This window comes from Oncorhynchus keta, chromosome 3 (genome assembly GCF_023373465.1).
Source record: "Oncorhynchus keta strain PuntledgeMale-10-30-2019 chromosome 3, Oket_V2, whole genome shotgun sequence".
Classification (NCBI taxonomy): Eukaryota; Metazoa; Chordata; class Actinopteri; order Salmoniformes; family Salmonidae; genus Oncorhynchus; species Oncorhynchus keta.
The window spans coordinates 32,922,830-32,937,102 of NC_068423.1; the positions used below are offsets into that span (position 1 = coordinate 32,922,830).

The 14,273-nt window shown below is 46.6% G+C and overlaps 1 protein-coding gene across 1 annotated transcript in view; it reads right to left on the reverse strand.

Moving 5' to 3' along the window:
* Nucleotides 1-948: 948 nt before the first annotated feature.
* Nucleotides 949-14,273, reverse strand: part of LOC127915974 (salivary glue protein Sgs-4-like) — a 71,224-nt gene continuing 57,899 nt past the window's right edge. Inside the window, exons 4-5 of the mRNA XM_052497066.1 lie at nucleotides 1,915-2,515; nucleotides 949-1,781 (exon numbers count right to left, since the gene is read on the reverse strand). Coding sequence (XP_052353026.1) covers nucleotides 1,738-1,781; nucleotides 1,915-2,515 — 645 coding nt within the window. The 3' untranslated portion in view covers nucleotides 949-1,737. The remainder of the gene's footprint in view (nucleotides 1,782-1,914; nucleotides 2,516-14,273) is intronic.

The window sequence follows — 14,273 nt, forward strand, 5'->3', positions numbered from 1 at the left end:
GGTTATAATCAGTCAACAACATGATGGTTATAATCAGTCAACAACATGATGGTTCTAATCAGTCAACAACATGATGGTTATAATCAGTCAACAACATGATGGTTATAATCAGTCAACAACATGATGGTTATAATCAGTCAACAACATGATGGTTATAATCAGTTAACAACATGATGGTTATAATCAGTCAACAACATGATGGTTCTAATCAGTCAACAACATGATGGTTATAATCAGTCAACAACATGATGGTTATAATCAGTCAACAACACGATGGTTATAATCAGTCAACAACACGATGGTTATAATCAGTCAACAACATGATGGTTATAATCAGTCAACAACATGATGGTTATAATCAGTCAACAACATGATGGTTATAATCAGTCAACAACACGATGGTTATAATCAGTTAACAACATGATGGTTATAATCAGTCAACAACACGATGGTTATAATCAGTCAACAACACGATGGTTATAATCAGTCAACAACATGATGGTTCTAATCAGTCAACAACATGATGGGGTCATGTTATAATATTGACTAGACGGGATGAGGTGGAGGTAAACAGCGTTGTTGGCTCAGAGACAGACAGTTGTCGGTAATATATGACCTTTTTTTCTCCCTCTTCATTGGTTGTGTTTCATACAGGAAACAGTAACCGTGGCAACCACCCACAGTACCCAGGATCACCCCTGTGACCAGTCACTTCCTGTTTCCTGTTTACACTGTTCTACAATCTATTTTCACATATTTTATTTGGTGGGGGGGGCTCTGGTTTCTGGTGGGGGGGCTCTGGTTTCTGGTGGGGGGGGCTCTGGTTTCTGGTGGGGGGGCTCTGGTTTCTGGTGGGGGGGCTCTGGCTCTGGTTTCTGGTGGGGGCTCTGGTTTCTGGTGGGGGGGGCTCTGGTTTCTGGTGGGGGGGCTCTAGTTTCTGGTGGGGGGGCTCTGGTTTCTGGTGTGAAGAGCTACGTAGCGGCGGAGAACACTGGACAGCTGGAAAATATTATTTACCAATCTTTTGAAAATAGCTTTTACTTCTTTTTTTTTTAAACAACTTCCTTGTTTGACTCACTCCCATTTATTTAGCTTTTTCACTGATTGACAAATAGCTTTAAAAGGCATTGCACTGAGACTAAGTGTAGTAAATAGCATTTTCGGGCTTATATTATACAGATGGGTCTCTTTATGCAGTGCATGACTCTGAGTCCATAATAAGTGTCCTCGTATGAATCCGTCATATTCCTCCTGTATTGGACGTGAATCACCATGGCAACAATGTTTTACAACTCAATGTCGTTCCTCTGCCTTGACCCCTTCTTTTAGCTTCACGTCTTTCACGAGAAACTGTGTGTAAAGATAACCAACGTGAGGAAATTAACAACTATTAAACAGATGTGCTGAATTGTCACGTTCTGACCTTTATTTCCTGTGTTTTGTATTTAGTTAGTATGGTCAGGGCGTGAGTTGGGTGGGCAGTCTATGTTTGTTTTTCTATGATTTGGGTATTTCTATGTTTCGGCCTAGTATGGTTCTCAATCAGAGGCAGGTGTCATTAGTTGTCTCTGATTGAGAATCATACTTAGGTAGCCTGGGTTTCACTGTGTGTTTGTGGGTGATTGTTCCTGTCTCTGTCTTTGTACCAGATAGGACTGTTTTGAGTTTTCACATTTCTTGTTTTTTGTAGTCAGTTGTTCATGTGTACCTTAACGTATTAAAAAGAACCATGGACACTTACCACGCCGCGTATTGGTCCTCTGATCCGTTTCGCCTCTCCTCTTCGGAAGAAGAGGAGGAAATTCATTGCATGAATTCAGATTCGTTGTTGTGTAGTATTAGTATTTAGTATTTTCTGTTTGGCTTTATGGATCGTCTTTAATTAATCGACTTTCTACAAACACAGCAATTTACGTTTCAAGTCAAGCAACCTCTCTGGAATCTGGTGGCTGGAATCTGATGGCTGGAATCTGGTGGCTGGAATCTGGTGGCTGGAATCTGGTGGCTGGAATCTGGTGGCTGGAATCTGGTGGCTGGAATCTGGTGGCTGGAATCTGATGGCTGGAATCTGATGGCTGGAATCTGATGGCTGGAATCTGGTGGCTGGAATCTGGTGGCTGGAATCTGGTGGCTGGAATCTGGTGGCTGGAATCTGATGGCTGGAATCTGATGGCTGGAATCTGGTGGCTGGAATCTGGTGGCTGGAATCTGGTGGCTGGAATCTGGTGGCTGGAATCTGATGGCTGGAATCTGATGGCTGGAATCTGATGGCTGGAATCTGGTGGCTGGAATCTGATGGCTGGAATCTGGTGGCTGGAATCTGGTGGCTGGAATCTGGTGGCTGGAATCTGGTGGCTGGAATCTGGTGGCTGGAATCTGGTGGCTGGAATCTGATGGCTGGAATCTGATGGCTGGAGGCTGCAGAGGTGATGTCATTGGACCAGAACAGCAGAGAGTCGACCGACTGACCGACCCAGAGAAAAACAAGCCTCTGGGATGCGTACCAAATGCCACCCTATTCCCTATATAGTGCACTACTAAGTGGACCCATAGGCCTCTTCCTCAATAGGTCTCTGGTCAAAAACAGTGGCCTATATAGTGAAACGGGTGACATTTGGGATGCTTAAATTTCTTTATCCTGATCCTCTTTGCAGCCCCAGCGTGTGTGTGTGTGTGTGTGTGTGTGTGTGTGTGTGTGTGTGTGTGTGTGTGTGTGTGTGTGTGTGTGTGTGTGTGTGTGTGTGTGTGTGTGTGTGTGTGTGTGTGTGTGTGTGTGTGTGTGTGTTTTTCTGTGAGTGTGTGTGTGTGTGTTTTTCTGTGAGTGTGCTAGCTGACCTGGTGGGCTGCCAAAGCGGAGGCTGCTGGGAATTGGTGCTTCATGCCAAGCGGGCAGGGCAGCAGGGAGGTTCGGCGGCCAACATTAGAAGCTCACATCTTTGTTCCCTGAAAGCTGGTGTTCTGCCAGAGGCCTCATTTCAGCTCTGTGGCATGATTACACTGGATTGAAGCCAACTACTGAGAGCAAAGATTGCTCTGCTCTCACTCTCTCTCTCCCACTCTCTCTCCCTGTCTTTCCCTCTCTCTTTCTGTCTCTGTCTCTCTGTCGCTCTCTCCCTCCATCTCTCTCTCCCTCTCTGTCTTACTCTCTGTCTTTCTCCCTGTCTCTCTCTCTGTCTCTCTCTCTGTCTCTCTCTCTCTCTCTCTCTCTCTCTCTCTCTCTCTCTCTCTCGGTCTCTCTCTCTCTCTTTTTCCACTGCCCTCAAAGGCATTATGCCAAACATGCAGCAGTTGCCATGGCTGCAGAGAGTAACTACAACAGTAGAGAGAGGGGGGAGGGGGAGAGTAGTGAGTCAGACGAGAACAGAGATGTGCCACATGTGCATTGAGCGGTTTAGACAAACAAGATGGTAGCTAGAACATCCCCTTAATCTGCCCTGCCTGTCGGAGAAGAAGAGAGGGGGAGGGAGGAGAGATTACAAAACAACAAGGGAAAATAAGTTGAAAACAATCTGGAATTACCCAGCCTGTACATAATGTGAAAGTAGAACATAGTTGTATTATTTACCAGTTATAAAAAAATAAAATAAAATTATATTTGAAGAGGCAGAGAATATGGTTACTTTAGTACATGGTTAGTTTAGTACATGGTTAGTTTAGTACAGGGTTAGTTTAGTACAGGGTTAGTTTAGTACATGGTTAGTTTAGTACAGGGTTAGTTTAGTACAGGGTTAGTTTATAACAGGGTTAGTTTAGTAGATGGTTAGTTTAGTACAGGGTTAGTTTAGTACATGGTTAGTTTAGTACAGGGTTAGTTTAGTACAGGGTTAGTTTAGTACATGGTTAGTTTAGTACAGGGTTAGTTTAGTACAGGGTTAGTTTATAACAGGGTTAGTTTAGTACATGGTTAGTTTAGTACAGGGTTAGTTTAGTACAGGGTTAGTTTATAACAGGGTTAGTTTAGTACATGGTTAGTTTAGTACAGGGTTAGTTTAGTACAGGGTTAGTTTAGTACATGGTTAGTTTAGTAGATGGTTAGTTTAGTACATGGTTAGTTTAGTACAGGGTTAGTTTAGTACAGGGTTAGTTTAGTACAGGGTTAGTTTAGTACAGGGTTAGTTTAGTACAGGGTTAGTTTAGTACAGGGTTAGTTTAGTACATGGTTAGTTTAGTACAGGGTTAGTTTAGTACAGGGTTAGTTTATAACAGGGTTAGTTTAGTACATGGTTAGTTTAGTACAGGGTTAGTTTAGTACAGGGTTAGTTTAGTACATGGTTAGTTTAGTACATGGTTAGTTTAGTACAGGGTTAGTTTAGTACAGGGTTAGTTTAGTACAGGGTTAGTTTAGTACAGGGTTAGTTTAGTACATGGTTAGTTTAGTACAGGGTTAGTTTAGTACAGGGTTAGTTTATAACAGGGTTAGTTTAGTACATGGTTAGTTTAGTACAGGGTTAGTTTAGTACAGGGTTAGTTTATAACAGGGTTAGTTTAGTACATGGTTAGTTTAGTACAGGGTTAGTTTAGTACAGGGTTAGTTTAGTACATGGTTAGTTTAGTAGATGGTTAGTTTAGTACATGGTTAGTTTAGTACAGGGTTAGTTTAGTACAGGGTTAGTTTAGTACATGGTTAGTTTAGTACAGGGTTAGTTTAGTACAGGGTTAGTTTATAACAGGGTTAGTTTAGTACATGGTTAGTTTTATTTAGTACAGGGTTAGTTTAGTACAGGGTTAGTTTAGTACATGGTTAGTTTAGTAGATGGTTAGTTTAGTACAGGGTTAGTTTAGTACAGGGTTAGTTTAGTACAGGGTTAGTTTAGTACATGGTTAGTTTAGTAGATGGTTAGTTTAGTACAGGGTTAGTTTAGTACAGGGTTAGTTTAGTACATGGTTAGTTTAGTAGATGGTTAGTTTAGTACGGGGTTAGTTTAGTACAGGGTTAGTTTAGTACATGGTTAGTTTAGTAGATGGTTAGTTTAGTACAGGGTTAGTTTAGTACAGGGTTAGTTTAGTACATGGTTAGTTTAGTAGATGGTTAGTTTAGTACAGGGTTAGTTTAGTACAGGGTTAGTTTAGTACAGGGTTAGTTTAGTACATGGTTAGTTTAGTAGATGGTTAGTTTAGTACAGGGTTAGTTTAGTACAGGGTTAGTTTAGTACATGGTTAGTTTAGTAGATGGTTAGTTTAGTACGGGGTTAGTTTAGTACAGGGTTAGTTTAGTACATGGTTAGTTTAGTAGATGGTTAGTTTAGTACAGGGTTAGTTTAGTACAGGGTTAGTTTAGTACATGGTTAGTTTAGTACAGGGTTAGTTCAGTAGATGGTTAGTTTAGTACAGGGTTAGTTTAGTACAGGGTTAGTTTAGTACAGGGTTAGTTTAGTACATGGTTAGTTTAGTACATGGTTAGTTTAGTAAAGGGTTAGTTTAGTACAGGGTTAGTTTAGTACAGGGTTAGTTTAGTACATGGTTAGTTTAGTAGATGGTTAGTTTAGTAGATGGTTAGTTTAGTACAGGGTTAGTTTAGTACAGGGTTAGTTTAGTACAGGGTTAGTTTAGTAGATGGTTAGTTTAGTAGATGGTTAGTTTAGTACAGGGTTAGTTTAGTACATGGTTAGTTTAGTAGATGGTTAGTTTAGTACGGGGTTAGTTTAGTACAGGGTTAGTTTAGTACAGGGTTAGTTTAGTACATGGTTAGTTTAGTACATGGTTAGTTTAGTAAAGGGTTAGTTTAGTACAGGGTTAGTTTAGTACAGGGTTAGTTTAGTACATGGTTAGTTTAGTAGATGGTTAGTTTAGTAGATGGTTAGTTTAGTACAGGGTTAGTTTAGTAGATGGTTCGTTTTGTACATGGTTAGTTTAGTACAGGACCCGCTTTGGAATGCGGATACAGATTGGAAAAGGACCCGCTTTGGAATGCGGATACAGATTGGAAAAGGACCCGCTTTGGAATGCGGATACAGATACCCGCTTTGGAAGGATACAGATTGGAAAAGGACCGCTTTGGAATGCGGATACAGATTGGTTTAAAAGGACCCGCTTTGGAATGCGGATACAGTTTGAGGAAAAGGACCCGCTTTGGAATGCGGATACAGAGAGGAAAAGGACCCGCTTTGGAATGCGGATACAGATGGACAGGACCCGCTTTGGAATGGATAAGAGAGGAAAAGGACCCGCTTTGGAATGCGGATACAGAGAGGAAAAGGACCCGCTTTGGAATGCGGATACAGAGAGGAAAAGGACCCGCTTTGGAATGCGGATACAGAGAGGAAAAGGACCCGCTTTGGAATGCGGATACAGAGAGGAAAAGGACCCGCTTTGGAATGCGGATACAGAGAGGAAAAGGACCCGCTTTGGAATGCGGATACAGAGAGGAAAAGACCCGCTTTGGAATGCGGATACAGAGAGGGACCCCTTTGGAACGTGGATACAGAGAGGAAAAGGACCCGCTTTGGAATGCGGATACAGAGAGGAAAAGGACTTTGGAATGCGGATACAGAGGAAAAGGACCCGCTTTGGAATGCGGATACAGATTGAAAAAGGACCCGCTTTGGAATGCGGATACAGAGAGGTACTTTGGAACGTGGATACAGAGAGGAAAAGGAGTTTGGAATGCGGATACAGAGGAAAAGGACCCGCTTTGGAATGCGGATACAGAGAGGAAAAGGACCCGCTTTGGAATGCGGATACAGAGAGAAAAGGACCCGCTTTGGAATGCGGATACAGAGAGGAAAAGGACCCGCTTTGGAATGCGGATACAGAGAGGAAAAGGACCCGCTTTGGAATGCGGATACAGATTGGAAAAGGACCCGCTTTGGAATGCGGATACAGATTGGAAAAGGACCCGCTTTGGAATGCGGATACAGAGAGGAAAAGGACCCGCTTTTTGGAATGCTTTGGAATACAGATTGGAAAAGGACCCGCTTTGGAATGCAGATACAGAGAGGAAAAGGACCCGCTTTGGAATGCGGATACAGAGATTAGGAAAAGGACCCGCTTTGGAATGCGGATACAGAGAGGAAAAGGACCCGCTTTGGAATGCGGATACAGAGAGGAAAAGGACCCGCTTTGGAATGCGGAAAAGGACCCAGAATGCGGATACAGATTGGAAAAGGACCCGCTTTGGAATGCGGATACAGATTGGAAAAGGACCCGCTTTGGAATGTGGATACAGGAAAAGGACCCGCTTTGGAATGCGGATACAGAGAGGAAAAGGACCCGGATACTTGGAATGCGGATACAGGTGGAAAAGGACCCGCTTTGGAATGCGGATACAGATTGGAAAAGGACCCGCTTTGGAATGCGGATACAGAGAGGAAAAGGACCCGCTTTGGAATATGTGGATACACAGAGGAAAAGGACCCGCTTTGGAATGCGGATACAGAGAGGAAAAGGACCCGCTTTGGAATGCGGATACAGAGAGGAAAAGGACCCGCTTTGGAATGCGGATACAGAGAGGAAAAGGACCCGCTTTGGAATGCGGATACAGAGAGGAAAAGGACCCGCTTTGGAATGCGGATACAGAGAGGAAAAGGACCCGCTTTGGAATGCGGATACAGAGAGGAAAAGGACCCGCTTTGGAATGCGGATACAGAGAGGAAAAGGACCCGCTTTGGAAAGGAAAAGGACCCGCTTTGGAATGCGGATACAGAGAGGAAAAGGACCCGCTTTGGAATGCGGATACAGAGAGGAAAAGGACCCGCTTTGGAATGCGGATACAGAGAGGAAAAGGACCCGCTTTGGAATGCGGATACAGAGAGGAAAAGGACCCGCTTTGGAATGCGGATACAGATTGGAAAAGGACCCGCTTTGGAATGCGGATACAGAGAGGAAAAGGACCCGCTTTGGAATGCGGATACAGAGAGGAAAAGGACCCGCTTTGGAATGCGGATACAGAGAGGAAAAGGACCCGCTTTGGAATGCGGATACAGAGAGGAAAAGGACCCGCTTTGGAATGCGGATACAGAGAGGAAAAGGACCCGCTTTGGAATGCGGATACAGAGAGGAAAAGGACCCGCTTTGGAATGCGGATACAGAGAGGAAAAGGACCCGCTTTGGAATGCGGATACAGATTGGAAAAGGACCCGCTTTGGAATGCGGATACAGAGAGGAAAAGGACCCGCTTTGGAATGCGGATACAGAGAGGAAAAGGACCCGCTTTGGAATGTGGATACAGAGAGGAAAAGGACCCGCTTTGGAATGCGGATACAGAGAGGAAAAGGACCCGCTTTGGAATGCGGATACAGAGAGGAAAAGGACCCGCTTTGGAATGCGGATACAGAGAGGAAAAGGACCCGCTTTGGAATGCGGATACAGAGAGGAAAAGGACCCGCTTTGGAATGCGGATACAGAGAGGAAAAGGACCCGCTTTGGAATGCGGATACAGAGAGGAAAAGGACCCGCTTTGGAATGCGGATACAGAGAGGAAAAGGACCCGCTTTGGAATGCGGATACAGAGAGGAAAGGAAGGATACAGAGAGGAAAAGGACCCGCTTTGGAATGCGGATACAGAGAGGAAAAGGACCCGCTTTGGAATGCGGATACAGAGAGGAAAAGGACCCGCTTTGGAATGCGGATGGAAAAGGACCCGCTTTGGAATGCGGATACAGACCCGCTTTGGAATGGAAAAGGACCCGCTTTGGAATGCGGATACAGAGAGGAAAAGGACCCGCTTTGGAATGCGGATACAGAGAGGAAAAGGACCCGCTTTGGAATGCGGATACAGAGAGGAAAAGGACCCGCTTTGGAATGCGGATACAGAGAGGAAAAGGACCCGCTTTGGAATGCGGATACAGAGAGGAAAAGGACCCGCTTTGGAATGCGGATACAGAGAGGAAAAGGACCCGCTTTGGAATGCGGATACAGAGAGGAAAAGGACCCGCTTTGGAATGCGGATACAGAGAGGAAAAGGACCCGCTTTGGAATGCGGATACAGATTGGAAAAGGACCCGCTTTGGAATGCGGATACAGAGAGGAAAAGGACCCGCTTTGGAATGCGGATACAGAGAGGAAAAGGACCCGCTTTGGAATGCGGATACAGAGAGGAAAAGGACCCGCTTTGGAATGCGGATACAGATTGGAAAAGGACCCGCTTTGGAATGCGGATACAGAGAGGAAAAGGACCCGCTTTGGAATGCGGATACAGAGAGGAAAAGGACCCGCTTTGGAATGCGGATACAGAGAGGAAAAGGACCCGCTTTGGAATGCGGATACAGATTGGAAAAGGACCCGCTTTGGAATGCGGATACAGAGAGGAAAAGGACCCGCTTTGGAATGCGGATACAGAGAGGAAAAGGACCCGCTTTGGAATGCGGATACAGATTGGAAAAGGACCCGCTTTGGAATGCGGATACAGAGAAAAAGGAAAAGGACCCGCTTTGGAATGCGGATACAGAGAGGAAAAGGACCCGCTTTGGAATGCGGATACAGAGAGGAAAAGGACCCGCTTTGGAATGCGGATACAGAGAGGAAAAGGACCCGCTTTGGTATGCGGATACAGAGAGGAAAAGGACCCGCTTTGGAATGTGGATACAGAGAGGAAAAGGACCCGCTTTGGAATGCGGATACAGAGAGGAAAAGGACCCGCTTTGGAATGCGGATACAGAGAGGAAAAGGACCCGCTTTGGAATGCGGATACAGATTGGAAAAGGACCCGCTTTGGAATGCGGATACAGAGAGGGAAAAGGACCCGCTTTACACAGATTGGAAAAGGACCCGCTTTGGAATGCGGATACAGAGAGGAAAAGGACCCGCTTTGGAATGCGGATACAGATTTTGGAATGCGGATACAGAGAGGAAAAGGACCCGCTTTGGAATGCGGATACAGAGAAAAGGAGCTTTGGAAAAGGGACCCGCTTTGGAATGCGGATACAGAGAGGAAAAGGACCCGCTTTGGTATGCGGATACAGAGAGGAAAAGGACCCGCTTTGGAATGCGGATACAGAGAGAGGAAAAGGACCCGCTTTGGAATGCGGATACAGAGAGGAAAAGGACCCGCTTTGGAATGCGGATACAGAGAGGAAAAGGACCCGCTTTGGAATGCGGATACAGATTGGAAAAGGACCCGCTTTGGAATGCAGATACAGAGAGGAAAAGGACCCGCTTTGGATTGCGGATACAGATTGGAAAAGGACCCGCTTTGGAATGCGGATACAGAGAGGAAAAGGACCCGCTTTGGAATGCGGATACAGATTGGAAAAGGACCCGCTTTGGAATGCGGATACAGAGAGGAAAAGGACCCGCTTTGGAATGCGGATACAGAGAGGAAAAGGACCCGCTTTGGAATGCGGATACAGAGAGGAAAAGGACCCGCTTTGGAATGCGGATACAGAGAGGAAAAGGACCCGCTTTGGAATGCGGATACAGAGAGGAAAAGGACCCGCTTTGGAATGCGGATACAGAGAGGAAAAGGACCCGCTTTGGAATGCGGATACAGAGAGGAAAAGGACCCGCTTTGGAATGCAGATACAGAGAGGAAAAGGACCCGCTTTGGAATGCGGATACAGAGAGGAAAAGGACCCGCTTTGGAATGCGGATACAGAGAGGAAAAGCACCCACTTTGGAATGCGGATACAGAGAGGAAAAGGGCCCGCTTTGGAATGTGGATACAGAGAGGAAAAGGGCCCGCTTTGGAATGCGGATACAGATTGGAAAAGGACCCGCTTTGGAATGCGGATACAGAGAGGAAAAGGACCCGCTTTGGAATGCGGATACAGAGAGGAAAAGGACCCGCTTTGGAATGCGGATACAGAGAGGAAAAGGACCCGCTTTGGAATGTGGATACAGAGAGGAAAAGGACCCGCTTTGGAATGCGGATACAGAGAGGAAAAGGACCCGCTTTGGTATGCGGATACAGAGAGGAAAAGGACCCGCTTTGGAATGTGGATACAGAGAGGAAAAGGACCCGCTTTGGTATGCGGATACAGAGAGGAAAAGGACCCACTTTGGAATGCGGATACAGAGAGGAAAAGGACCCGCTTTGGAATGCGGATACAGAGAGGAAAAGGACCCGCTTTGGAATGCAGATACAGAGAGGAAAAGGACCCGCTTTGGAATGCGGATACAGAGAGGAAAAGGACCCGCTTTGGAATGCGGATACAGAGAGGAAAAGCACCCACTTTGGAATGCGGATACAGAGAGGAAAAGGACCCGCTTTGGAATGCGGATACAGAGAGGAAAAGGACCCGCTTTGGAATGCGGATACAGATTGGAAAAGGACCCGCTTTGGAATGCGGATACAGAGAGGAAAAGGACCCGCTTTGGAATGCGGATACAGAGAGGAAAAGGACCCGCTTTGGAATGCGGATACAGAGAGGAAAAGGACCCGCTTTGGAATGCGGATACAGAGAGGAAAAGGACCCGCTTTGGAATGCGGATACAGAGAGGAAAAGGACCCGCTTTGGAATGCGGATACAGAGAGGAAAAGGACCCGCTTTGGAATGCGGATACAGAGAGGAAAAGGACCCGCTTTGGAATGCGGATACAGAGAGGAAAAGGACCCGCTTTGGAATGCGGATACAGATTGGAAAGGGACCCGCTTTGGAATGCGGATACAGAGAGGAAAAGGACCCGCTTTGGATTGCGGATACAGATTGGAAAAGGACCCGCTTTGGATTGCGGATACAGAGAGGAAAAGGACCCGCTTTGGAATGCGGATACAGATTGGAAAAGGACCCGCTTTGGAATGCGGATACAGAGAGGCAAAGGACCCGCTTTGGAATGCGGATACAGAGAGGAAAAGGACCCGCTTTGGAACGCGGATACAGAGAGGAAAAGGACCCGCTTTGGTATGCGGATACAGAGAGGAAAAGGACCCGCTTTGGAATGCGGATACAGAGAGGAAAAGGACCCGCTTTGGAATGCGGATACAGAGAGGAAAAGGACCCGCTTTGGAATGCGGATACAGAGAGGAAAAGCACCCACTTTGGAATGCGGATACAGATTGGAAAAGGACCCGCTTTGGAATGCGGATACAGAGAGGAAAAGCACCCGCTTTGGAATGCGGATACAGAGAGGAAAAGGACCCGCTTTGGAATGCGGATACAGATTGGAAAAGGACCCGCTTTGGAATGCGGATACAGAGAGGAAAAGGACCCGCTTTGGAATGCGGATACAGAGAGGAAAAGGACCCGCTTTGGAATGCGGATACAGAGAGGAAAAGGACCCGCTTTGGAATGCGGATACAGAGAGGAAAAGGACCCGCTTTGGAATGCGGATACAGAGAGGAAAAGGACCCGCTTTGGAATGCGGATACAGAGAGGAAAAGGACCCGCTTTGGAATGCGGATACAGAGAGGAAAAGGACCCGCTTTGGAATGCGGATACAGAGAGGAAAAGGACCCGCTTTGGAATGCGGATACAGATTGGAAAAGGACCCGCTTTGGAATGCAGATACAGAGAGGAAAAGGACCCGCTTTGGATTGCGGATACAGATTGGAAAAGGACCCGCTTTGGATTGCGGATACAGAGAGGAAAAGGACCCGCTTTGGAATGCGGATACAGAGAGGAAAAGGACCCGCTTTGGAATGCGGATACAGAGAGGAAAAGGACCCACTTTGGAATGCGGATACAGAGAGGAAAAGGACCCGCTTTGGAACGCGGATACAGAGAGGAAAAGGACCTGCTTTGGTATGCGGATACAGAGAGGAAAAGGACCCGCTTTGGAATGCGGATACAGAGAGGAAAAGGACCCGCTTTGGAATGCGGATACAGAGAGGAAAAGGACCCGCTTTGGAACGCGGATACAGAGAGGAAAAGGAACCGCTTTGGTATGCGGATACAGATTGGAAAAGGACCCGCTTTGGAATGCAGATACAGAGAGGAAAAGGACCCGCTTTGGATTGCGGATACAGATTGGAAAAGGACCCGCTTTGGATTGCGGATACAGAGAGGAAAAGGACCCGCTTTGGAATGCGGATACAGATTGGAAAAGGACCCGCTTTGGAATGCGGATACAGAGAGGAAAAGGACCCGCTTTGGAATGCGGATACAGAGAGGAAAAGGACCCGCTTTGGAACGCGGATACAGAGAGGAAAAGGACCCGCTTTGGTATGCGGATACAGAGAGGAAAAGGACCCGCTTTGGAATGCGGATACAGAGAGGAAAAGGACCCGCTTTGGAATGCGGATACAGAGAGGAAAAGGACCCGCTTTGGAATGCGGATACAGAGAGGAAAAGGACCCGCTTTGGAATGCGTATACAGAGAGGAAAAGGACCCGCTTTGGAATGCGGATACAGAGAGGAAAAGGAACCCGCTTTGGAATGCGGATACAGAGAGGAAAAGGACCCGCTTTGGAATGCGGATACAGAGAGGAAAAGGACCCGCTTTGGAATGCGGATACAGAGAGGAAAAGGACCCGCTTTGGAATGCGGATACAGAGAGGAAAAGGACCCGCTTTGGAATGCGGATACAGAGAGGAAAAGGACCCGCTTTGGAATGCGGATACAGAGAGGAAAAGGACCCGCTTTGGAATGCGGATACAGAGAGGAAAAGGACCCGCTTTGGAATGCGGATACAGATTGGAAAAGGACCCGCTTTGGAATGCAGATACAGAGAGGAAAAGGACCCGCTTTGGATTGCGGATACAGATTGGAAAAGGACCCGCTTTGGAATGCGGATACAGAGAGGAAAAGGACCCGCTTTGGAATGCGGATACAGAGAGGAAAAGGACCCGCTTTGGAATGCGGATACAGAGAGGAAAAGGACCCACTTTGGAATGCGGATACAGAGAGGAAAAGGACCCGCTTTGGAATGCGGATACAGAGAGGAAAAGGACCTGCTTTGGTATGCGGATACAGAGAGGAAAAGGACCCGCTTTGGAATGCGGATACAGAGAGGAAAAGGACCCGCTTTGGAATGCGGATACAGAGAGGAAAAGGACCCGCTTTGGAATGCGGATACAGAGAGGAAAAGGACCCGCTTTGGTATGCGGATACAGATTGGAAAAGGACCCGCTTTGGAATGCAGATACAGAGAGGAAAAGGACCCGCTTTGGATTGCGGATACAGATTGGAAAAGGACCCGCTTTGGATTGCGGATACAGAGAGGAAAAGGACCCGCTTTGGAATGCGGATACAGATTGGAAAAGGACCCGCTTTGGAATGCGGATACAGAGAGGAAAAGGACCCGCTTTGGAATGCGGATACAGAGAGGAAAAGGACCCGCTTTGGAATGCGGATACAGAGAGGAAAAGGACCCGCTTTGGAATGCGGATACAGAGAGGAAAAGGACCCGCTTTGGAATGCGGATACAGAGAGGAAAAGGACCCGCTTTGGAATGCGGAT